At 36.2% G+C, this 25041-nt stretch overlaps 1 protein-coding gene across 7 annotated transcripts; it reads left to right on the forward strand.

Moving 5' to 3' along the window:
- On the forward strand, positions 3776-23148 carry LOC109727150. Of its 7 annotated transcripts, none has more exons than XM_020257050.1 (20): positions 3780-4712; positions 7640-8149; positions 8242-8397; positions 8499-10490; positions 10831-10947; positions 11261-11443; positions 11520-11582; positions 13051-13122; positions 13782-14051; positions 15737-15856; positions 16380-16439; positions 18251-18294; positions 18426-18503; positions 18605-18689; positions 19407-19641; positions 20087-20139; positions 20224-20321; positions 21385-21495; positions 22403-22519; positions 22624-23148. In XM_020257050.1, exons 1-15 carry the CDS (start codon positions 3849-3851, stop codon positions 19533-19535), a joined length of 4743 nt encoding a protein of 1580 aa, XP_020112639.1. In that variant the 5' UTR covers positions 3780-3848; the 3' UTR covers positions 19536-19641; positions 20087-20139; positions 20224-20321; positions 21385-21495; positions 22403-22519; positions 22624-23148. The 7 variants fall into 7 exon arrangements, with proteins under 7 accessions (XP_020112642.1, XP_020112643.1, XP_020112639.1 ...); XM_020257051.1 differs by having other exon boundaries at positions 20243-20321; positions 21385-21499; XM_020257049.1 differs by having other exon boundaries at positions 20243-20321.

A 25041-nucleotide genomic window follows, 5' to 3' on the forward strand; every position in this document is an offset into this window, starting at 1 on the left:
TCATTGAACTATTTACTAAAAATTGCCTTTCTTGAGCATAACATAATTGTTATTTTAAACAGGAAATTTTGTTTGGACTTGTTTTTAAGACCAGAGTTTTAGTCTGTATCAAGTTATTTTCACTTAAATTAGTATAGTCAATTGAGTTGGATTATATATTACCATCTCTAAAATATTAATTTTTATTGGCTAAAATACATAAAACCCCCTGTCAAAATTCGATTTTTCACTTTACCCCCCTGTCATTTAAACACCTACACTTTGCCCCCTTGTAAAATAAAAAATATTCACTTCACCCCTTACCGTTAGTAATCCATTAGGGTTCCGTTTATAAAAATTATTATATATTTTTTTATGCCAAAAATGCTCACAGTCTTCTCTCGTGTGAATATGACGAGGGGCAAAATGGTGAGGGGCAAAATGGTCATTTTGTCATCACAGTTCACACCGTAACCCCCTGTGAATATTTTTTATTTTACAAGGAGGCAAAGTATAGGCTTTTAAATGACAGGGGGGAGAAGTGAAAAATCGAGTTTTGACAGAAAGGATTTTCTATAATTTAGCCTTTTTTATTTATGGTCAAACCTCTCCCTCATGACTGTCCCATATCAGCCTCAATCTAGGACAAAAATTTTATAGACATAATCTCCAAACAAGATTGTTTGGGGATTGCCTAGATAGGCACCATAGAGAGAGTGGTGCCCATCTCACCCGTCAGTAAAAATATTTTTTAATTTAATTTTAACTTAGCAAATATAATATTTTTATTGGGCGGTTGGGATGGGCGCCACTATCCATGTGGCGTCCATCGAAACAATCTCCAAATAATTTTGTTTGAAAACTATGGCAATAAAGCATTTGCACACATGGAGTCGAGTCTTTTAGCACTAACTCGATTAAATTGTCAAAAAGAAATAGACTAAGAAAACAATAATAAAATTATTATGAATGGAGACTTAACCTCTTCTATTGTTAGTTCTTTAGCAAACAACACTATATACTTATATAGACTACGAACGGGTGCATGATGAAGTAATACTTTATAAACAGGTGTTTCGTGAAATGCTCTCTCAATTGTGACTTTTCATTTGATCAGAAGTACTAATTAGTTATATAAGTCAAATTCAATAAATGTAAGAAATAATTTCAACGGACATATACTCGAAGAGGCACACTATAAAGATGTGTCCTTTCATATCTTATTCTTTCACTAAAAATTACATCTTTTTACATTCATTCTCTAAAACTCTTTGATCAAAATTGCATCTACTTACTAAGGATTGTATCCGTTCACTAAAACTTAAAGAACAAAATACATTATTTTAAAAATTTTCTTAGGACCCCTCAATCTCTTTATGGCCATAGTTTTCAAACAAGATTATTTGGGGATTGTTCCGATGGACGCCACGTCGCCACATAGCGAGTGGCGCCCATCCCAACCGTCCAATAAAAATATTATTTTTGCTAGATTTAAATTAAATTAAAAAATATTTTTACTGGGCAGTTGAGATGGGCACTTCTCGCCATATAGTGCCTATCCGGACTATTCCCAAACAATCTTGTTTGGGGACTATGCTCATAAAATTTTTGTCCGTCATCATCGAAAGCTTATCGGGTCTATAAAGCTCTACCTTCGGGCCATTCCCTTCACTACTGTGTTCACACAACTTATCATGTCTTGTCTTTTGTAGTGCACTATATATCATTCAGGAGGGAGATGAGTTGTTCGAAGTTTTGAACTAGTGAGGTTGGTCGTCGACGATTTCACCGACGAAGGCTTGAACTCCGGCGAATGAGATAGGAGTGCAAAGATGAAAACTTTTTGTCACTTAGGCTACATGCTCTTCGTTTCTCCGTTAAACGGTATATATATTTTTGGGGCAATTGCTTATATATTTCTGAAAAGTTCCCGACTTTTCGATTTACCTCTTTTAGAAGGCTAATATTGAAAATACCCTTTCTATGTTCCAACCTATTTCTAATATACTCCTAAAGTTAAAATCTGTTAAGTAACTCTGTTAGTTTTGTAAAATTACTATTTTGTCCTTTCAAATATACCCTTCCACCATCACTTTCTTTCTTATTTGCCCTTAAAGTCAGGGGTATAAAAAGTATTTGACTTTTGGTCTTTTTCAATATACTCCTCTACCGTCACCAACCTTTCTTATTTGCTCTTAAGTTAAGGACAAAATTGGCATTTTAATTTTTTTTAACTGTGGTAGATATTTAACTCACGTTTAACCGAGGTTAACTTAACAGGAGATAACTGCGGGGGTATTTTGTAATAACAGTGGAACATATGAGGGGTATTTTAGAAAGAAAAAAAAATAGAAATAAATCGAATATTTCCAAACGTATGAGGGGTATATAGGCAATTATTATTATTATTATTATTATTATTATTATTTTTACGCCACTACCATAGTGCCACGTGGAGCATTTTTCAAAACGTAAAGTTAGTGTATAAAAAAAAACCATTGGTATAATATTATTGTTTTCTTATAATATAGTTAATTACTTTGCTTCATTTATTTATTTTTAGAAGTAACTTTACTTAGAAATATAAAGTAATTAAGTTTCAAATGAGAATTTGAATGTCAATTATCAAGTCTTAAACAATTTTGTTAGGTACGGTCGGTAAGTATGATTTTTTGACATGCACTAAGATCATATTGGCGCCAAATTAAAGTTTATTATTATTATTATGCTAAAATACAAAAAACCTCACTTCTTGTTTTTTTTTTAGTTTTCCACCGTGACTTTAAAAACTCTACATCTTATCCCCTTAAAATTTTAAAAATATTTCAAAAATTATGGCGTTAAAATAGCAAAATAACCAAATTATCCTTATTGTGTAATTTTTTTTTTTAATATATGTTTGCTATTTTTAAAAATATTTTCGGTGTAAATTATAAAAAATAGTCAAAATAATGACAAAATCATGATGAATGAGGGCTAAATGTATCCATGTAAAATTTTGAGAGGGTAAAATATAATTTTTTAAAGGGTAAACTTCAAATACCACCTGTTGTTTCACACTTTCTCATTTTAATACCCTATGGTTTAAAGTGTATCAAGTTAGCTCCTGTGGTTTCGCACTTTCTCACTTTAATATCCTGTGGTTTAAAGTGTATCAAATTAGTACCCTATGCTTTCATTTTTTTCTTTTATTATCCATTTCGCTAATTTTTTTCGTTAAACTAGTGACAAAGTTAAAACTAAAGGGTACTAAAGTAATTATTCGATAAACCTAGTTAGGGTATCTGAAGTTTTTTGTATATAATTTAGCGAAATATTACTGAAGGAAAAAAAAATAGTAATAAAGTTAAAACTAAAGGGTACTAAAGTAAATATTAGATAAACCTAGATAGAGTATCCGAAGATTTTTGTATATAATTTAACGAAATATTTACAGAGGAGCCGATGAATAAAAAAAAATGAAACCAAATGGTACTAAATTAATACACTTTAAACTATAGAGTACTAAAGTGAGAAAGCGCGAAACCACATGGTGCTAAATTGATACACTTTAAACTATATAGTACTAAAGTAAAAAAGTGCGAAGCTACAGCTATTTGAAGTTTTTTTTTTTTTTTTCAAGATAAATATTTTTTTAAAAAATTGTGTATTTTAGCCTTATTATTATTATTATTATATTATTATTATTATTATTATTATTATTATTATTATTTTAATGAGGAAAGCTATATCCAGTACTGACGCAACGGTTGGTGCCTTAGCCCACGTGTCCTCTCCCCCCCCCTCCTCTTCTCTCTCTTCGCCTCCCACGCCTTGTACTAATTACTAAAATGTGAAATCTCCCCATCTTTCCCTTCATTTTCGTCGCCATGGATTCCCCTCACCAGCTCCTCGACTCCCTCACCGCCCACATCGCCCTCTACCACTCCTCCTCCTCCTCCCCTTCTAACCCTAACCCTAACCCTAACCCTAGCCCTAACCCTAATCCCCGCTCCGCCATCCTCCGGTGGTTCTCCTCCCTCCCCGTCTGCCACCGCCAATGCGCCCTCACCGTCGTCGACCCCGACTTCGTCGTCGTCCTCCTCCAGATGCTCTCCCGCCTCCGCCGCCTCGGCCATGGCTTCTTCTTCCTCCTCCCCGACCTCCCCTCCGCCTCCTCCTCCTCCTCCTCCTCCTCCTCCTCCCTCCCCTCCCTCTGCTTCCGCCGCTCCCGCGGCCTCCTCGCCCGCGCCGCCGCCGCCGACGCCGCCGAGCTCGGCCTCGCGCGGTCCCTCCTCCTCTTCTCCTCCGGCGAGGGCGACGGCGGCGATCGCACCGCCGTGCATTGCCCCCTCGATGCCCTAACCGTCTCCGAGGACTTCGTCTCTGACGTGGATCGGTTCGTCGAGGTCATGGACGGGATCTCCGGGGGGGGTTTCCTCAGAGGGGAGGAGAGTGGGGTGGGAGCCGCCGCATGGCCGGAGTTGGCGTGGCTGAAGAACAAGGGCTACTACAGCTTGGAAGCTTTTGTGGCGAATAGGTTGGAGGTGGCGCTGCGGTTGGTGTGGCTCAGCGGCCATGGAGGGAAGAAGCCAAAGGGAGGTAAAGCCGCGAAGGAGAAGGCGGGGACGGTTGGCGTGGCGGCCAATGCGTTTTGGAGGAAGAAAGGCTGTTTGGATTGGTGGCTAGGGTTGGATTGTGGGCACAGGAAGAAGATCTATGATGCCTTTTTAGGAAAGGCCACGAAATCCCTGGTAATTCTTTTACTACATTGCATCATTCATATGGGCTTTGATGGCATGCCTATTTCACGAAAGTGGAGGGGGTTAAATTTGTTTTCAGCCATAAATGTCCACTTCCATTGTTTAGTTTGCTGTAAATTAAATTCTCCCATAACTCTATTTTCTACTTTTCCCAAAATGCTGGAATTGGCTTCACCCTAGATGGTTGCAAATTAGGGAGAGAAAGAGATAGGAAACATAATAAAAAAATTAACTGTTGTGACTTTTTCTCACCCTCTCTTCTGCTAATGTGAAAATTTTCAGTAAAACAAACAAAAAGTGGGATAACTATAGTTCCTAAGCCATTAACTTCCTATCAAACAAACAATTGTGGAAAAATAATTTTCAACTGAACTTAAGTTCAACTGAAAGTCATTATCAACCTGAAATCAGTTATTGACAAACAAAAAAAAAAAAAGAAACATGCCTGATCATGACTGAACTTTTTGAAGTTATTAGATTGTAAATGAATAATTTTAGGGAAGAGTTTGTAAGTGCCTTTCCTGAAAAGACATCAAAGTTACAGGCAAACAAAATGATCGAACTTTTTTAAGTTATTAGATTAGAAATGCATAGTATTGTAGGTAAGAGTTTGTAAATTGTAAGAGCCTTTCCTGAAAAGGTATCAAATATCATATGGTTCTAAGAGTTCTCAACCCTCAAACTAATGTAGCTATGTTGAGCAGATTTTATATTTTATAACTAATTAATTCATAATTCATCGTTCTTTGCATTTTGTTTGAAATTTTGTACTTCTCTATGTTTGGATGTAGATTAGAACACCGCTGCAAATAATGCAAAAAACCCTCTAGTTTTTTTAAAAAATTATGTAGTCCTTAATGTGCCTAAATTTTTCTACGCCAGGTCCTCATTGGAAGTCGAAGTGAAATCGATCTTTAAAGAAACAATTAGAGAGTAGCCCAGCGTTTGGTACTGTTTATTCTTTACGCGATGTTGTGAGTTAAATTCCTGGCATTTTTTTTTTACCTTTATTTCCGATAGAAGATTGCTCCTTAATAGTTGTCTTTATGCATTAGAAGATAAAGGGGTCTTTTCTCTCTTTATCTCTGTCTTTTTTTCGATGGGTAGAAAAAGTCCTATTTGGTTGTTGGAGCAAGTTATTTGATGATAGCTTGTTGGATATGGAGACTTCTCTTTTCCCTTTTTTTTTGGGGGTGGATTTTTGGTTTTGNTGTTTACAATGTAGGAGTTTGATTTTTAGCTATTGTGGTTGTTCGGCTTTTAGCTATCGTACTGTATTAAATATCAATTATTCAAAAATTTTAAAATAGTATGTTTCGCTTATAAAATGTTTTATCATATTTGGATAAAGAAATATCAGAAGGCCCACATAAGGGCTTTCACACACCTTATCACCTATTCACTGATCAATTTTCGAGTTAATAAATTATAAATGCCAAACAAATATTCATCTATTTGCTTATACTAATTTTTCCACGACAAATTACTTACCAAGCAAATCTTTAGTTGGTAATTCTTATCCATGTTAAATTGTGCTGTTGACATTGTATTTCTTCATATGATTAATAAGGCATAAATATTCTCATACTGAATTAATGTTGGATAAGAATTTTTGATTAAATTTTTGAATAATATATTTTCGGCCCTTCTTGAGATAAGATCCCGCCCCAAGTCTAGTCTATCCTTCTTCCCTATCCTCCTGCATTGCATCGCACCACTGCCATCTCCTCCCTGTCCTCAGCTATTACTGTTACCCTTCTCCTCGTCATTATCATTGTACCTCTCTTTGCTCTACTTCTACTCCCACCACTGCCTCTTTCTTCCTGTCCTCCATCTCATGTTTTAACCTTAGATCCAAAAGCTAGTGACCAATGAAAACAAAACAGAGAGAGAGCTTGTGCTGGCAAGAAAAGAGAGCATCAGCCGCCGTGCAGTCTTCTTGAGGCCTTACCCACCCCTAGCAAGTTGTGGGTGAGCGTCTGCATGGATGGCAAAAATGCACGTCGCTCTTTGACAGGCTTTGACAATTTCACCGTTCCATGTGTAGTTGTTAACAATCCGCACCATGTAATGCGAAACTTGTTCCTTCTAGTTGCCACCTTTAGTGAGCTCGTGAACCTACAATGATTGAAATCCAGCTGTTTTTAGAATGCCCACCTTCTCCCAGTCATACCGCCTCCTCCTCTGCCCGTTCCTTCTCCTTACTCTCGTCCTTTGCTATGCTTATCAACATAAGAGGAGGAGATTTAGTATTTTTATATGTTGTTTTTGCTTTCTTTAACATATTTGTGATGGCATGTTGATGGAACAAGATAATTGGCAAACTGATAAATGTCAATTGATTGAAGGAGGTATTCATTGATTTCTAAATAGTAAGCATGTAAGCTGACATTATGTAGGGGATTTCTTCCGTTTCAGCGCATCAAATATTAGAGTTCCATAATTTATGAAAGTCCTCTTAGTCAGTTGAGAAGCAAATTTTAGCAAAAATGAAATGATACCCATGTTATTTATAGTTGAAAAATATTTTCTAGTCCAATTAATGCTTTGCTAGATACTATATACATATGGATGAGCACATCGCTAATAAATCATTTAAGATTTATAATGTGTGTTCTCAAGCTTGATATCAGTTTCTAGCTTATCTCTTTTCGTCTACACTTAGGGCATATAATCATACATGTGTAAGAAATAGTAGGCTATCTACGCTTGGAATTTTTTTCTTCTAATGACTTCAAATACACTAGATCATTACCAATGGTGGCACGGGTTGTCATTTCAAACAATTTAACTTAGATTTGAGAGGCGAAGATTTGGGCTCAAATCCACTTTAGTGTACATTGGCCTTACTCTATATATATTAATGTATGTTCCATTTCTGTGCATCCAATCTGACCACAAACACTGGGAATTATCAGGCAGGTGAAGTTACCAAGGGATGTAACAATTTTTTGAGAAATGAAGTGTACTTTCATAATCCTGAAGCTGGATCACTGATAAGACATGATCCCACTGCATCTTACAAAAATTTAAAGCAGTCGTTCTTCAGAAGGAATCGGGACAATAACATGGATACCATGAGCATCATATCTTCTGCAAAACAGCTAACCTTGGCCAAATTTTTGAACAGATTGCAAGTGGTTCAGGAGATTGCTCGCTTAAGATGCAATAACAACCAACTTGAAAGCAACACACTATTTTTCACTACACTAGCATCTGCTGGCACTTTATCAGATTATGTACTCATGAAACTGCGGGCACTTCTTATGGCTGTATCCATAAGTTATAAAAATATCGAACTAATAGACGATACAAACTCAGAGATTCATCCAGATAAAAGTCTAGAGAAGTGTAACACTGGTTCTCGGAAAGGAAAGAAAAAGTGTCGTAATTCAGGAAAACCAAATGCCACTCTTAACCTGTCCAAGGTTGGTTTTGAGATCTTCGACTTAAATTAACTTATGTTGCCTGCTTGTGCTTTTCTAAAGATTAATAAATTGTCTTATGGATTATTTCTCAGGATCACGGATGCGGAAGTAAAGAAGGGAGCCGCACCTCTGGGGTGCTGTCACCCCAATGTAGTCTCTTAGCCGCAGACACACAGATCAAAGCCACTAGCAGGCCCCTTAATGGAAGTTCTAGAAAAGAGCTTGTATCAAACAAAAATGAAGAAAAGGTTGTAAGATCTTGTAATTCTTTTTGTTATCTATTATTTCTTTTCTTTTTCTTTTGAAGATATATTATTTTCATAATTTGGAGCATCTATTGCCATATCAGGAGCATGGCAAAGGGTTGGGTGATTGCAAGGGTCATTCCACTAAGAAGAAAAGCAAAAGAAAAGGAGCTAAAATGAAAGCTTCTAATTCATCAGAAGTTCAAATCCCCATGTCTGGAAGCATAAAGAAAGCAATTCCCTCTAATACTGCTGATAGCATATTGGAATCGTCTGAACTAACTGGACCTGTGTCTCTCAAGCTCTATGCAAATGATTCAGATGCAATGAGTGAGCTAGGACCAGTTGACGTAGATGAGAAACCAACAGGTACTAAGCTAAATAATGGCATTCCTTCTTGCCCTTTGACTAGGGCAGAATGTTGTAATTGTTCAAGCCAATTTAATGGCCTTAGCATGGTCCAGAGTGATTTGCTATATGCTGCACCATCTGAAGAGACCCCACAAGCATCTCCATGTTTTCCTTTCACGGAAGATAATATTTGCAGCAATCAACTGATCAGAAACAATGTTGGTTTAAGAAATCTGGAAGAAAGAGTTTGTGAAAGTGGCTTAACTCACAAGGAATGTGACCATCACGGGACTTCAATTGGATGTGAGGGTATGGACCTCTCTTTGCCTGCAGTTGCTCTTGAAGGTGGTGTAGTTAATAAAGAACAACTGCTTCAAGGTCTTGTCAGGAATAATTGTTCAGTGATTCAAAATGATGGTGGTGAATGTTACATCTATGACCACAGAAACCCAATGGGAGGAAAATCGTATGAGTGGCCTAGCATAACTCCTCTTAATTTTATATCAACTAATGCCCAGCATCTCCCAGCTGCAACAGATAGATTGCATTTGGATGTTGGCCATGAATGGCTCACTAATCTTGATCCTTCTTTCCTTCCTCCCAAGAATCCAGTAAGAAACTCATCAAATGAAGGTGGTAGTCGAATTTTACCAGCTTTACCATTGCCCTTGAGTTCCGATTGGCCTCCCATGGTTAGAAGCTACAGTAGACCAAGTCAAAATTTCACTCTATGTTATGATTCCATGCACAACCCAAGAATGCAATCTTCAGCATGGGCAGGTGATATTTTTGACACACTTGATTTAAAAAATACATCTGAGTTTGCTGACGATTCTGAAAGTTATTGGTATTCTGAAGAAGAAAACGAAAACCATGCATTTTCTGGAAGGAACTATAACCAATATTTTGGTGGTGGAGTAATGTATTGGAGTCCAGCTGAATATGTTGGGTCTGGCTTTTCTAGGCCACCATCTCATAGTTCAGACGATAGTGCTTGGGCTTGGCATGAAGCAGATATTACTCGAGCTATTGACGACATGGTCGGTGTGCCCGCACTATCTTCTTCCTATAATACAAATGATGTTGCCTCACCACCTGCTACTTCATTTTGCTCGCCATTTGAACCTTCCAGACCTCCACAACAGTCTGTTGGTTATAGTATGGCAGGTAATGATATTAATGGCAAGGTGTTGAACTCCTCTTCTTCAATTTCAGATGGCCTAGAAGAAAAAGTCTCAATATCTGTGCACAATTCATCTAGTAGTGTTGAAGGAGCGAAAGGAGATACACTTCCATATTCAATGCTGCGGCCAATAATTGTTCCGAGTATATCAAGACGGGGATCAAGATCTGAATTTAAGCTTACGCATGATCATAGAAGTCCATGTGTACCTTCTACTAGGAGGGATATTCCTCGTATGAAGCGGCCTCCATCCCCTGTTGTGCTGTGTGTTCCTCGAGTGCCTCGACCCCCTCCGCCTTCTCCTGTTGGCGAATCTAGAAAGCGAGGCTTTCAAGTTGTTAGGTCTGGTAGTTCAAGCCCTAGGCATTGGGGTGTGAGGACTTTATGTTCTGATGAAAAAAAGTCTGATAGAACTCAAGTTTGTTTGGATGGGCCTGAAGTTGTTTGGCCTTCTTGGGGAAACAAAGGGCTTCCTCCAGCTACGATGGTGCCATCTATTCAGGGTCCTGTATTGCAGGATCACCTTATCAAGATTTCCCAGTTAGCTCGCGATCAAGAACATGTGAGCAGTATTTCTTGACTTAGGGCCTGTTTGGTCCAGTTGGAGGTTTGGAGCTTTTGAAAAAGTGCTATTTGAGCAGCTGTTCAAAGAAGCACTAAACCGCTGGTTTCCTCCCAACATCTTCCTGCTGTAGCAGAAGCAGAAGCTTCAAATTGGAGCTGCTGCATTTGGGGCTCAGAAGTTCATTTTATCCATGAGCAGAAAAGCATCCTGACTTTTCATTTGCTAAATGCCTGGTTGTATTACTTGGAGTAGAAAAGTTGTTCCAGAGACGGGACAGAAGCTCTTTTTCATGTACTTGTTAAATGCATTCTGATATATCAAAAAACTAATGTTGCAGCCAGACATTGCATTACCTTTGCAACCCTCTGATTTATTGAACTGTCCATCTCGAAAGGAATGTCTCTCTTTGATGCAAAGTCTTCTTCATGAAGAAATCGATTATTTTTGCAAGCAGGTATGATGCCTTTTAAGATTTTATTTAAATTTTTACTGTATAGTTTATAAAGCAGTGGTAGTGCTTTATGTTATCCTGTAAAAAGATCTGCTTCATTCACTGTATACAGATATATATTTCTCATTGACATAAATTAGGCTAGGAGACTGCTAGAAGCAAACACGAGTTGAATGCTGTAAATGTTTTTATGAAACAAAACACATCAAGACATTGGCTTTTTAATAAGATACATGCTTCTTAACTGTCATGCTTTCAAATTTTACCATTTTGCCTCAAAGGTAATTGCTGGTTTGTCGTTAATGGTAAATCTAAGGTTGCTGCTGAGAATCTGACGAGGAAACCATATATTAATTGGGCTATCAAGAGGGTCGCGCGCTGTCTTCAGGTCCTTTGGCCTCGTTCTCGAACAAATATATTTGGTTCTAATGCGACTGGTTTAGCACTTCCAACTAGTGATGTAGATCTTGTGGTTTCTCTCCCTCCTGTTAGGAACTTGGTAAGAATTATATGAATATTTCTTGTATGCTTGTTCCTCATTCTGAACAAAATTCATTGATGGAGTTGTTTGTCAGGAACCTATTAAAGAAGCTGGAATTTTGGAAGGTCGAAATGGTATTAAGGAAACATGCCTTCAGGTAAGTTGGCTTATTGTTAGCTGGTAGTGCTACAAACTATATCAGTTATTTGACTTCATACAGTAGACATTCTCTTGCATGAAAGGATTACCACATGCAACAATTGTATAGGATGTATGAAGCAAAATGTACGCTCCTTGTTTTTGTTGGTTGACTTTTGTACCTTAAATAGATGTTGCATATGTTCTAGTCAGGGTCGCATATTTTCAACTTTAGATATTCAAACTGACCCCCTATGATTCAAGGAATATCAGTTTGAACCAAGGAATATCAGTTTTACTCTTTTATTGCAGGTGTCATAATCATCTCAATTCTGCTCATTCTGTTATAATGTAGCTACAAGGATTTCTCACTATAGTTTTCTTTTATTTTAAGAGAAATTGAGCAGGATTTTAGACACGCCCTTAGTGTGCCGCATGATAAAGGATGTGACTGCATGCTCATAGTCATTGATATATTTGCCATGGGATACTTATGTGCCAATTGGCCATCAACATTCTACGTGTAAAGTGTAAGCCCTTCCATGGTTGTCATGAGCTATATTGAGGCCCTTTTATATACCAGCAGGCTTCAGCATGTAGTACAGTCTGTGTGTGTCCCTTGTATTACACGATAATCTTTGATCAAAGCATAACTCTCGACCCTCACAGTCATCATGTTCTTTCTGTTCTGACCAACTTGACAATCCTTGATCAGAATATGAGACTCCACCTACTTGACAGAACATCAGACCCCCATACTCATCACGTTCTTTCTGTTCTGACCAACTTGAAAACCCTTGATCAGATTATGAGACTCCACCTACTTGGCAGATGTGAAAGACTCATTATATAGTTCCTATGCTCATCAGTATAATACTGCGCTGTGGTGATCCCTGCTTACCACACTTGCCTTATAAAACTTCTTAGTTTAAGTGTATCCTTTCTCAACTCACCCACCAGTTTGATGTGCCACCATAGAGGTCCAAGACAACTTAAAAAGTAGCGCTAACTAATAAGTTAAAATTTGATGTGCAAGTTTTCCTATATAATGTCCCTGGCCTTGAGTTTTGGTGTTGAGCTAGGTTCATGTTGCTCTGCATAGGAGAAAGTTTTGAGTTAGAATTTTAACATTCATCTTTGATGACATTCATCATAAAGTTAACTGCTATGATTCCTACCTAAAATGAAAAGAAAAACTTTCCTCAACTCTCAAAAGCGGTCTTTATTGACACCTTTCGTTCATCGACATCACAAATTCCTCTCATTTTTCCAAGAATCATCTTTCTGAATGTGTGTGTACCTTATTTACCTATTATGTCAAACTTTAGAGATATGATATCTGGAGATGCATTTGTACATAGCATACAAACACTTAACTAGTATAAGCATATTGTTTTTCCTTTATAGTAGCAGTTAATACATTTCAAAGATATTTGTCTTGGTTGCCTTTTTTCAAAGTTGTGTGGATCATCTGGTTCTTGTTGCAGCATGCAGCAAGGTATCTTGCAAACCAGGAATGGGTTAGAGGTGATTCCCTCAAAACAATTGAAAACACTGCAGTAAGCCCCTTTTACCTGTCTATTGTTATTCTAGTATTTCTTTGATATATATGTGCTCATAACCCCTGCAGAATTGTCTAATTACATATCCCTGCAGAATATGAATTTTCATTCGAGTCCTTCAATACCTATTAATCCTCATATGTACCTTTGTACTTGGATACCCTCCTTCATAAACTTTTTCTAGTAGAGAACCAACTTGCCCTATGAATTATATTAACTCCCCCTATGTGAGATTGGGGCATTTTCGCCATAAACTGCACTTTTGAGGGGCATGCATGAGAATTCAGACTTTCATTTCCAGACCCTGGCTTGGCTTGTCATTCATATCCTGACTCAGCCGGGATTCATCTCACACTTTCTGCTGGTAATTGGCTTTGATATCAATTGTGATGCCCCGCTTCCCAGAGGGTCACCCATTCTAGAGTTACTCTAGCTCTAGCATGCTTAACCCTCTTAACCTCATGTGCCTAACCACAGCCCAAAATGCTATAGCTGAGTTAAGAGATTTAGTCATATTATACCTTATATATAAGACTATTCCAAATACTAGTGGTGTCACAGATACGTAGATAAATTTGCAGGGATATGTAAATGTACAAGCCCCTGTTTCTTTTATTTTCCTTTATCTTTTATGTACTTTATGATATGGTCTCCAGATACCTGTCATCATGCTTGTGGCTGAAGTTCCTTGTGACATTAACCTCTGCAATGAGAACTCTTCTGTAGTAGATGCCTCACAAGATCATTCAATCACTATCGCTGGGGAGCAAGGAAGTGTTCCTCATTCTGATAGTTCTTGCCCAGAAAGTAGCTCCTGGCCTATGTACTCAAAGATGAGAAAGGATGATGCCGCTGATGTCAAATGTATCCGTCTTGACATAAGCTTCAAGTCACCATCACACACTGGACTCCGGACTTCTGAATTGGTAATCTCTAGCTTTCTATTTTATTGCATAGGTATATGCGTCACTACTATCTGTCCTAGCAACAAATTTAGTCCCCGAAACTTGATCTTGATTCCTATTTTACCCACAGTTTTGATTGTAACAATTTAGGTGAAGTTTGCTCTGCACAAGGATTGCCCACGCAACCCACACTGCGCTGTGTCGACCGTGCTGGCACATGGCACGGGTGTGCTGCAACTTATTTTTAAGTGTTTCGGTGTCTTTCTTTTTTTTTTTACTTTTGAGATGAAAAGTTTTAGAGAGGTTTTTTCATACTTGACATACGTAGATGTTGTGAATTCATTAATGTTTGAAGCAACTAGTGAGGTCCATTGCATAATGAGAAAACTTTTGTGAAACAACACAAATTAGAAGTCTTTCCTGATCTTTTTTAACATTTTAGATCTAGTGAATTTACCCGTGGTATTGTTTTCCTATAATTTTTTGTGCAATTATGATTATTTTTCTTTTCGTGTATATACTTTCGTAATATATGTAAAATGATTTTTTTTTCCCGATTGTTAAGATCTTTATTACTCTATTCTAATTAATTGTGTGAGATTTAATACTTGAGCCATTTGTATAGCCTCTTTAAGCAGCTATATTTTTTTAAATAATAGTATAATAAAAAAGCATGCCAACACATGCCAGTGTGCAAGTATTAAATTGCGTGCCGACATTGTTAGGTCTTGTGGCACCATGCCGTACTGTGCCATGCTGCTTGCACGACGTTCCTTGGTTCTGCATAATAATAATTAAATCCTACTGATAGTCTATTTGATATGTGCCATGTCATCAAACTTGCAAAAGTTTTACTTTGAGGATGAATTTGAAATCAAGGTCAAACTTCAGGGATGAAATTCATTTGGAGATCATGCTTCAGGGACTAAATTGGTACAATTGAAAATTGGGTAAATTACAGTACTAGTCCCTGAATTTTCACTCAAGTTTCATTTTGGTCCTCAAAACTTTCAAATTATCTGTACACCTACAAAAATATTTCATTGCAGTCCTTTGAAATAAAAATTGTTGCTCGCACCTAAATTATCTTTTGCTCATACACCACAAATTTTGCCAATCCTTCGTCCCACTGGCACTTTCAATTAAATGGTCTAAAATCTAAATAGTAAAAAGATTGGTACTAAATTTGTAGTGTTGAAATATGTGATGGAATAAAGAATCAATAAATGCTTAATACATATGTATACAAATGCACTGGGTGTAGGCAATAGTTTTCCTTCAATAGTGAATATTCATAGGGACTAAAAATAAAGCTCTTTTAAGATTTTAGGGATAATAATGCCGACCTTAAAAGTTCGAGGACCAAAATAAAACTTGACTGAAACTTTGGGGACTGGTGGTGCAATTTATGCATTGAAAATTGTAATTCGAGTCAAATATCAAGTAGTGAATTTCTAATTAACCCTTCTATTATACTTTAGATCCAAAGAACTTTTGGTTGCTATCTATTCTTATTCAGCAACCAGCTCCCTAAAATGGAATCCACCATTTGCTATAGATTTGGATATTTATAGAGAACTGGATTATGAAGAAAGATTTGAAAGACTGATAGTTCGAAGAATAGGTGTGCGTAAAATTTTAGGCTTGCTTTCTATTTTCCTATATATATTTTTTTCCTAAAATCATTTTGGTATATACCTATACAGGTTAGAGATCTCACTCAACAGTTTCCTGCTTCCATGCCTCTTGCTTTGGTTCTCAAAAAATTTTTGGCTGACCGTAGTTTGGACCACTCCTACTCTGGTGGTTTAAGTTCTTACTGTTTGGTAAGTATTTAATCTCTATCTTGTCTTGTTGTTCAATAATATTTTCTTCACAGTGAAATGTCAAATTAATTAATATTTTTTTGAATGATATCTTCGTGGTTATTCTCATACTGTTCCTTGGCTTGTTCTTCATATTTGAAGGGGCTCTCTCATATGTCCTTAAAGATTATGCTGACATGTCTTGATTCTGAGTTGCCTGTTTATTTCACTAATGTTCAATTTGAGGAGGTTACTTACCTTCATACTTTTTTAATCTCTTGGAGATGAGGAAGGTCCCAAGAAGAGACAAAAATCCCTTGTAATATACAGTTACTACCTAATAAATTGAATTTAGTTATGGCATCTATCCAAAGATAAGTATGTGAAATCTTCATTTGGCTCCAGGTTATTTGTTTATGATAGTTTTACAATTAAGCAGTATAATTGTACTTGAGCTATTATGGGTTTCCTGTATCTCTATTTTTAAGGATATCGCAATCACAAATAGTTTAGCCACTCACTTTTACTTTGTTCCATTCTGCAGATCTTGCTGATTACTCGCTTTCTTCAGCATGAACACCATGTTGGCCAGCCGACTAACCAAGTAAGCCTCGAAGCTATAATATGCAAAATGCAAAAGGATGTTTTTTTTTCCTTAACGGTGGTGTGTAGTTTTTACGTAAGCCTGCTTTGTTTCTGTGTAAATATAGATTGGTAATGTATACTAGAAGTAGCTATTTTTTTTTTCTTTTCTATTGAACATACAGTTCTTCTACATTAATGTCAATTATAACTTTTGCTTGAGTCAATTTAAATCATGAATAAGTTGATAAGTGGAAGTACAAGCACTTAACATATCTAGTGCTAGTTTATAACACATATAAAATGCTAACTTAATCCATGCTAATTGATAAGGCGCAAAATTTTGTTAGTCAAAAATTCATGAAAAAGGATAGTAACTTCGTAAAAATTTGGTTAACTTGGGCTATATCTGCTGTAGAGGCCTAGTAAAGTTTATTTAGAACCAATTGAATTTATCTGAAGAATTTTATTAGCTACATCTGTAGTAGAGATTTATGAGTAAGTTGATTAATTTTTCACGTAGTTCAGAAGACTCTTCTCCTAAGCAAATCCCTTGTGCTTGGTAATGTCTCATAACATGGATCCAATGTAGAAATCTTAATATTTGTATTCCTGTTATTTTCAGGATAATTCAGCCTTTTCAAAAGTAATTCAGTTGATCTCCTATTATGCTTTATTTCTTAAACTCGCTTTCTATTCTGTAGGGCTAACAGATATTTTTTTTAACATGTGATTTTATTCAACTTAAGTGGTTGGTCATGTAGGATACTGCCAAGCTATTAGATTGCAGGTATATTTTTGCAATACTGTAGATGAAATATTGAAGGTCGCCGGAGCAATAATTATAAATGTCCCTATTTTCAAGCGTCCGACTTTTTAGATGGTAGGTATACTGCTGAAATACTGTAGACAATTTTAAAGGTCATTAGGGAAAAGTTAGATACATATAAATGTCTCTATTACCCTTGGTACTTTGAAATGACACAATTATGAGCAAATAATGAATTGCGCTGTAAGTTGCTAGGAAGAGCTGTCTCATGCTACTTTGCTGTCATTACTCAGTTAAAAAAGGTATTAGAAGATCACTTATACATTCATTTGATTTTTTATCTATTTTTCTTTTCAATTAGACTACTATATAGATGAATCTAGAATTGTTATATAAATAGAATGTGATGCGCCACTTCCCCAGGGGGTCACCCATCCTAGAACTACTCTAACCCTAGGCTCAATCAACTCTCTTAACTTCTTGGGTCTTGCGACTATCCAAAATGCTATAGTTGGGTTAAGAAGTTTAACCCTACTATATTTTATATATAGGATTATTCTAAATCTTGGAGGTGTCATCCCCCCAACCCTCCCACCCCCAACCTGCGAGCGCTAATGTCCTCGTTAGCTCATGCACACACAAGTTTCAGACGATGTGAGACTCGTCTCTCTAGCCTTGAGGGGAGTCGCGCTTCACCCACAACGGCCCGAGAGTCGCACTCTTGCCCGCTGTATGACACTAGTTCAGCAAGACTTACCTCACACTTGCAGCTGGTGATTGGTTTTTGATACCAACTATGACGCCTCCCTTCGTGGAGAGTCATCCATCCTAGAACTGCTTTAACCGTAAGCTTGCTCAACCCTCTTAATCTCTTGGGCTTAGCGGCTGCCCAAAATGCTGCAACTAGATTAAAAGACTTAACCCTACTATACCTTATATATAGGACTATTCCAAATCATGGGGATGTTACATAGGACTAGTTTTACAAGTAGTTTGATCTAATAAATGCAACATTAGCATCTTCACACACAGCTTAATATAACTTTTTTGTTTTTTTTCCTCAGCAGAACCTGGGCAGCCTTTTGATGGATTTCTTTTACTTCTTTGGGTGAGGATAAGTAACTCAATTTTCCTTTACATAATTGAAGAGATGTATTAAGTGTTGCAAAATATTCTGGTAATGAATGAACTTCGAATGTGTAATCGAATGTGGTGATTTCTTTTTAACATGAATTGCAGGAATGTATTTGATCCACGCCAAATGCGTATTTCTATCCAAGGAACTGGCCTCTATATGACCCGGGAAAGAGGGCTCAGGTTAGGAAAGTAATGGATTACGTAAATAGAAATTCACCTTCATTTTTTTTTTCTTTCTTGTAATGTTACCTCATTTGTCATGTCTATCCAACATTTTGCAGCATTGATCCGATTCATATTGATGATCCTCTGTACTCAGATAACAATGTTGGCAGGAACTGCTTCCGTATTCATCAGTGTATCAAGGTCAGTTCACTTGTTTCTGCTTCATCCACATCCCAAGTTCTATATACAATGGATGTGTGAAAGAAGTGTGATGATAGGCTGTTGGTTCTATCTTTATGTTAAAGAGCTGTGTTTATTCGCCTCGTATCTCTGCTCATACGATCATTCCAATAGATTTGAACAACAATTGAATTTCCGATTGCTTTAAAGAATTCTCTACATTATGAATCTGTTATCTTTTGATTACTTTGAAACTCAAAAATATCCTTATATTCATGACATACTGCAGTAACTTTATTATATTCGTTGATCTCGCTTTTATGTTTTTCTCGCCTGCCTGCTTTATAATGTCTGAAATACTTTTTTAGGAGTTTGTAGTAAGATATTCATTGGTCTCCCCTTGTTTCTATCTTTTCCAATTTTAAAAATTCATTATACAAAATCTTAAGCCCCTTATTTAGCAGTGTAAATTGTTGCTTAAACTTGTCTCTTTCTTTTCTTCCCTACTTTTCTTCTATTTTTCAGTTCAGATATTAGTGTCTAATGAGGCCTTCTGAACTGTCATAGTTACCTTACTGGATCTTTTGCTGACAACTCTTCTGTGTGAGCATTAGTATATAGGCATTTTTAGGAAAGTTTGTAGAGATGATGATTTTTCATGATGCGTTCATTTGTATAAATCTTTTCGGTTAAACATTTATTATGTCTCACATTGTAACTGTATTGTTGTTGTTTCAGGCTTTTGCTGATGCTTACTCTGTACTGGAAAATGAGTTAACACAGTTTTCTGGAGATCATACTCCAACTTCAGCATCGTCATTCAGTCTACTTAGGAAAATCATCCCTAGTATAGACCATGATGGTTAAATTCTGATTTTCGAGTACATTGGAACTGACCTTAATGCATGTCCGGCATTGAGATGAGCTCCAGCTCTCTACCACAGTGACCACGAAAAACGACTCGACGCCTATGGTTTGATATCTCTTTCAGAGCTCTTTTACTACTGGAATGGGTTTTGAATGTTATTTTTTTTATCAGTTGCATTGTTGATAATGCTGTTGCACATCCTTCCAGTGTATTAAAAGATTTAGGCTTTTACATTTATATCCCTGCAAAAATCACCTCTTTACTTAAAAAAAACTCTTGTAACATGTGAATTTGTGAATATACTGCTTCATGTTGCAGTTTCTTTCAAAACATATTCTTAAGTTGTAGTATTAATCAATTCATGGGGGAAACATGATTTTTTATGAGAAATGATTTTATTGAAATTTGTAATTGAAGGCAATATTTGTAAGAAATTATGTCCTTGAATGGCAAATGTGAAAATTTAGATTTTGCAAGGATATAATAACACTTTAGGGGAAATGTTTGCTAATATAATAAGCAAAGTTTCTAAGATGGAAATAACATGCAGGAGTTATGTGTGCTAGTTTTTCATGTGGCGGATGGATGAATTCGTTACTGCAGGTAAAGCTCCCCGCTGACATTACTGAAAATAAATCATTTATATCTTTCTTCTGAACTTTATACTAACATTTTGTTGTTAATAAGAAAAAAAAATGTGTTGCAGGGATCGGCATTTTAACTGCTGGCATGTATGCATTTGATGCTTCTGGTGTTACAAACCTGCTTAAACTCTCCTCTTTCTTGTAAGTGCGGCTATAGATGTCTTAATTTTCATCCACTTAAATAAAGCGTTGACTTTTAGGTATTACCAGGTTTGAGAGTCAATTTGAAATTGTTTCTTTTGCCTTCAAGAGAAAGCACTAGAGAGGGGCTGCTATGTGTATTGAGAAGAGCTTATTACAGTGCAGAGAAGGAATAGGCCAAATTACAAAACCCTCCACTTTAGCCTATGTCTTAATTAATCGTTGCCTAAAAATATTGCATCATTTCAGCCCTGTAGTTTACCACTGTCCTAGCAAGTACCAAAAATTTGGGATGGTTGTTGAATTTGGATGCAAAACTTCACCGGACTGAGTTTGCATATTCGTTTTATATCCAGCATCTAAGTTGCAAGTTGCAACTTACAAAAACATAAAATAAAACTAGATAAAAGAGGTCCTCTCCTTTACCAAAGCTTCCAAATTTGGCAGTTTATTTGGCAATTGATTCAGTCTATGTGATTCTACTCCGCTGAATATAAGTAATGCCATCTGCTAATTTTCGTCAAGTGTTGCATCCAAATTCCACGAGTCATCTTTAAAAACTTGGTACTGTTTGAGATGCTGCTGAAGTGTAGGGTTGAAATTGATGCAATTTTTTATGATGGGAGTAATCGATACGCTGTTTGAACTGCAGGGAACTTGTAATGTTGCCTATTTTGTAATTCTGCCAAAGAAACATACAGGAATTTGGATGCTTGAACACTCTAGTTGCATTTTAAAGACGTAGGATATTCCAGTATAACTTTTTAAAAAATAAATGAACAGATGTTGATATTAGTGAGAATGCTTTGGCAAGAATGTTTGCCATGATGATCAATTATGAGTCCGGAGTCCGATGCAGCTTATTTATATCTTGCGTGCATACTTTCTTAAAAATGCTTTTACTACAGTTTGTTATAATAAAAATGCTTTTACTATAGTTTGTTATAAAACACCGACCAATTACTGTTCTTGCCCATCCATTTACAATGTATTTGGTATAATGCATGCATAAACTTGAGTGTTCTTCTTATATTTTGTATTCTTTTGGCATTTTGTATTTTAGATCATGTTGAACAAGGGCTTCACTTGTTATGATCAATGACGGTATCTGGTGGATTATCTTTTTCCTCGGGAGCAGGCTTGACTCATGACAACTGCCTCTCGTGTCCGGAAGGTAGGTATGGTCATAAAGAGTGGCGACTTCTTTTGAATACCTCATGTTGAATTGCAAGGATTTCTCATATAAATGATTTTAATTGGTTTCAACGGGCTGAGTTGCCTAAGAGAGTCACTTTTGATGGCCACTTTCATTAAATTGCTTGTTTGTCCAAAAATCACCTTACAGGAAGTCAAGATCCAATGGTTAAATCAATGGATCTGTTGTTTAGTTACCTTAATGAAAGTTACCCTAGAGGAAGTTGTCAATTCGGCCAGTTTCATTTGATTGTTTGTCTGAAAGGCACTATAGAGGAAGTCAAGATCCAATGGTTACATTAGTGGATCTAATACTGTATCAGTTGTTTTATGGTTTTGATTCAGCATTAAGTGACTTCGGATCAATTGAGGGGAAAGTATAGAGTAGGGCAGTTTCACTAGTTTGGCCCATTTTCACTAGACCAAACACCAGGAACTTTTGAGTTGTGCCAAAACTCAAGTTCACCCCATTCACTTACATTAAATCAAATACACCCCTTAATGTTGTTTATTCTCTCTCAATAACTCGTGGCAATTGTACCGTCGATTTACATATTCTGGAGGCATCTTAAACGACATTACTTGCTTTTTCTTCAAAATCTTCTGATAAATACTAGCAAATTAAGGTGGAAACACAAAGGGACATGATCCTGCAAGGATGAACAAACTCCACAATCCTGTCCTTTCTGCTCTTTGCCAAATGGATCTGGGCAAACACTGACTCTTATTCTTTTTTTATCTTCGTGTTTTCTTGTCTAGTATTGTATTCCTAAATATCCATCGAATCTCCTCTATCTGAAGCTTGTTTTAATAGTTGCGGTTTTCACTAAACTGTTATTAAGGATGACAAACAGCATCATTTAACTTTTTGGCATATCTATATGCAGTGAAAATAGATTATGTTGCAAAAAGGAACTCCTAAAAGGACTCGGCTGGGAAATCACATCATCCAGATCTTGGATATACATTTGTAATATCGGTGTTCGTCACTTTAATCCTATCAGGTAAGTTTCAAGTTGGTTATTTTGCTGTGAAATGTTTCATGCAATCTAAAATGTGACATTGAGCGCTCTTTATGGAAACTATTCTGCGCATTGTCTTATTACAGTTACGCAGGTCTCATAATGGAAAATATAGCTTTGATGATCTTTTGTAAGAGAAGCGGATAGGTCGGATAGTTGTGGTGGCATCGAATTAGAAGTATGGATAAGATGCTGAATTATAGAGAATGAAGCTCACAATACAAGTGAGAACACAGAGCGCCCGAACTCTATTCCTCGGTGAATTCGGATTCCCGGACCGTCCATCTTCGTTCCTTTGAGAAGTTTCAATGAGAAGTGGAGGCGAGCTGATTCGAGAGAGATTTTGGGCCGAAAAGAAAAGCTGCTTTTCTCTGTTTATGTAGTGTTGTGTCACTTGTGATTTGGAAAAAACAGCTTCATTAAGAATGAACCGAAACATTGTTGTCTTTGCTTGGATGCTGGTCGGCCAGATATATTTGCTTGGGATGTGTATATAAAATGTAGGTATACCAATAGTGACTAGCAGAGTTACAGTATCTGTTAGTCTTATTAAAATGTTAAGAAAGAAGAATCTATATTAGTGTCACAAATCCTTTATATTTTTTCTGCCATGTTACGTGATTTTGATTATTGTCAAATAAAATTCATTAATTTATTAAAATTTACGTTAAAACTATATATATAATATATTTTGTACAGAGTGCATCTCGCGCACGCCTTTATACTAGTGTATATATATACAAAAAAGGAGAGAGGAATTGTTACTAATACATTTAACCTATGGAGGAGCATTTAGTTTAAACATTTGTATGGTTATATATATGCATTATTTTATAATAAATTAAAATATATTGTAATATACAATAATAATAATTTTATAATAGTAATAATATAATGATGATTACCATAGTATATAGCAACTATTAGTGCTATTATATTATTAGTTAAGAATCTGCGCTTCATAACGGATCATAGTAAAGAAATTATTACATAAATAAAAATATTTTATATATTAGAGATTTTTAAAGTTGTAAGTCTTTAACAAAACAGCTCATTATTTTGAAACCAAATCCAAAAAACATGCATGATTAGCACATGTATTAATTGTCCATAAAGTCAATCACATCACCTCAAAGTTTGAAATCCAAAAAAAAAAAACATGATTAATATGTAGAGTTGGTCTTCTATGAATCTGCAAAGTCAAGAGTTAAAAAGGAAGGAAATTAGAGTTTATGGTAAAGAGTATCATTGGAGTGAAGTAGTTGTAGGAAAATCACCCAAGTCGTTTTCTGCTCCGTTCCTCCACACTTGTAGATAGTTCTATCTTATTAGGTACAGTTTGTTGGGTATAAGTAAGACTACTATTACAGGGATAGGTACAAGTATGTGGATAAAAAATAGTGTTTTGATGAAAATTGGGTTGTTTCCGAGGATAAGAACAATTTTAGGTAGTTTTATATATGAAATTGGAGGTGTTGGTGGGAATAACCGAGAACTACTATTCTCGGGTAAAAAATTAGCGTTTGGATATAAAGGGGGATTAAGGGCCTATTCCTATCCCTATCTCTGAACCAAACGCTGTCTTTAGAAAACCTGGTAAAAACTATTCCAGCACATTAGCAACCTAAGTATAGCATTCTTTTGTGCAAAGCATGTAGAGGGGAGAAGTAACCACACCTGGAATGAGTTATCTTAGGTTAGAGATGCTTCTCCAAATATGTCATTCTTAGTACAAAAACATGAGTCCCCATCATCTTATTCTACCTAATAAAAAGTCCATGTTTACCTATTGATGCTTAATGTCATCATGTATACCATAAAAATGTTTATAACCTACTTTACAAATAGGTGTAATTGTACAGCAGAGCCCCTCATCTTATCCTTTTTATTAACATTCTCTTAGTTTCCCATTTTTGTAAATCGAAGCCACTAAACTACGAACTTCCTAGAAATTTAAAAAAAATAATGCGATGGAAAACACTTTTTGACAACTATGATATCAAAGAGCCAATTTGCAATGAATATTCTGGGAATATTCATATCATCTCCGGTATCATCTCCGGTCGCGATCGAAGTTGTAACAATCAAAACAGAGAAAAGCTTTTTGAGTTATGGAGATTACTTGCTTACTCTGCAATATGCTCTAATTTGTTTCAAATAACGCAAATCTTGTGATGTTTTCCTACATAGAGCTGAGAACATGCAGCAAATAGCATAATTCAGGATTTTCAAACATTCCATGCCCAAATGGAACTGCTAAGAACCTAGAAATTAAATTAAGTAATCCATTACTTAACTGATCATATAACCTAAAGTCAACAACCACAGAAAAGGAAAGCAAGGTAGCAAATTACAAATTTTCACCATCTCGTAGTCAAATCAACTTCTAATAACCCAAAAAATTGAAATTCAGCTGTACCCATCACTTAATTACAATAGAAATCAAAATTAAAAATAAGCCCTAAAAAGCACACTCAGGTAGCAAAATATAGAATTTTCACGCA

This window comes from Ananas comosus, linkage group 22 (assembly GCF_001540865.1).
Source record: "Ananas comosus cultivar F153 linkage group 22, ASM154086v1, whole genome shotgun sequence".
In the NCBI taxonomy this organism is placed as follows: Eukaryota; Viridiplantae; Streptophyta; class Magnoliopsida; order Poales; family Bromeliaceae; genus Ananas; species Ananas comosus.

Bases quoted from the DNA above. Each gene is read 5' to 3' on its own strand.
- LOC109727150 (XM_020257050.1), top strand. From the start codon at position 3,849: ATGGATTCCCCTCACCAGCTCCTCGACTCCCTCACCGCCCACATCGCC. The intron at 8,150-8,241 runs GTTGGTTTTGAG...ATTATTTCTCAG, and splicing joins CCACTCTTAACCTGTCCAAG to GATCACGGATGCGGAAGTAA. The intron at 11,444-11,519 runs GTAAGAATTATA...GTTGTTTGTCAG, and splicing joins TCCCTCCTGTTAGGAACTTG to GAACCTATTAAAGAAGCTGG.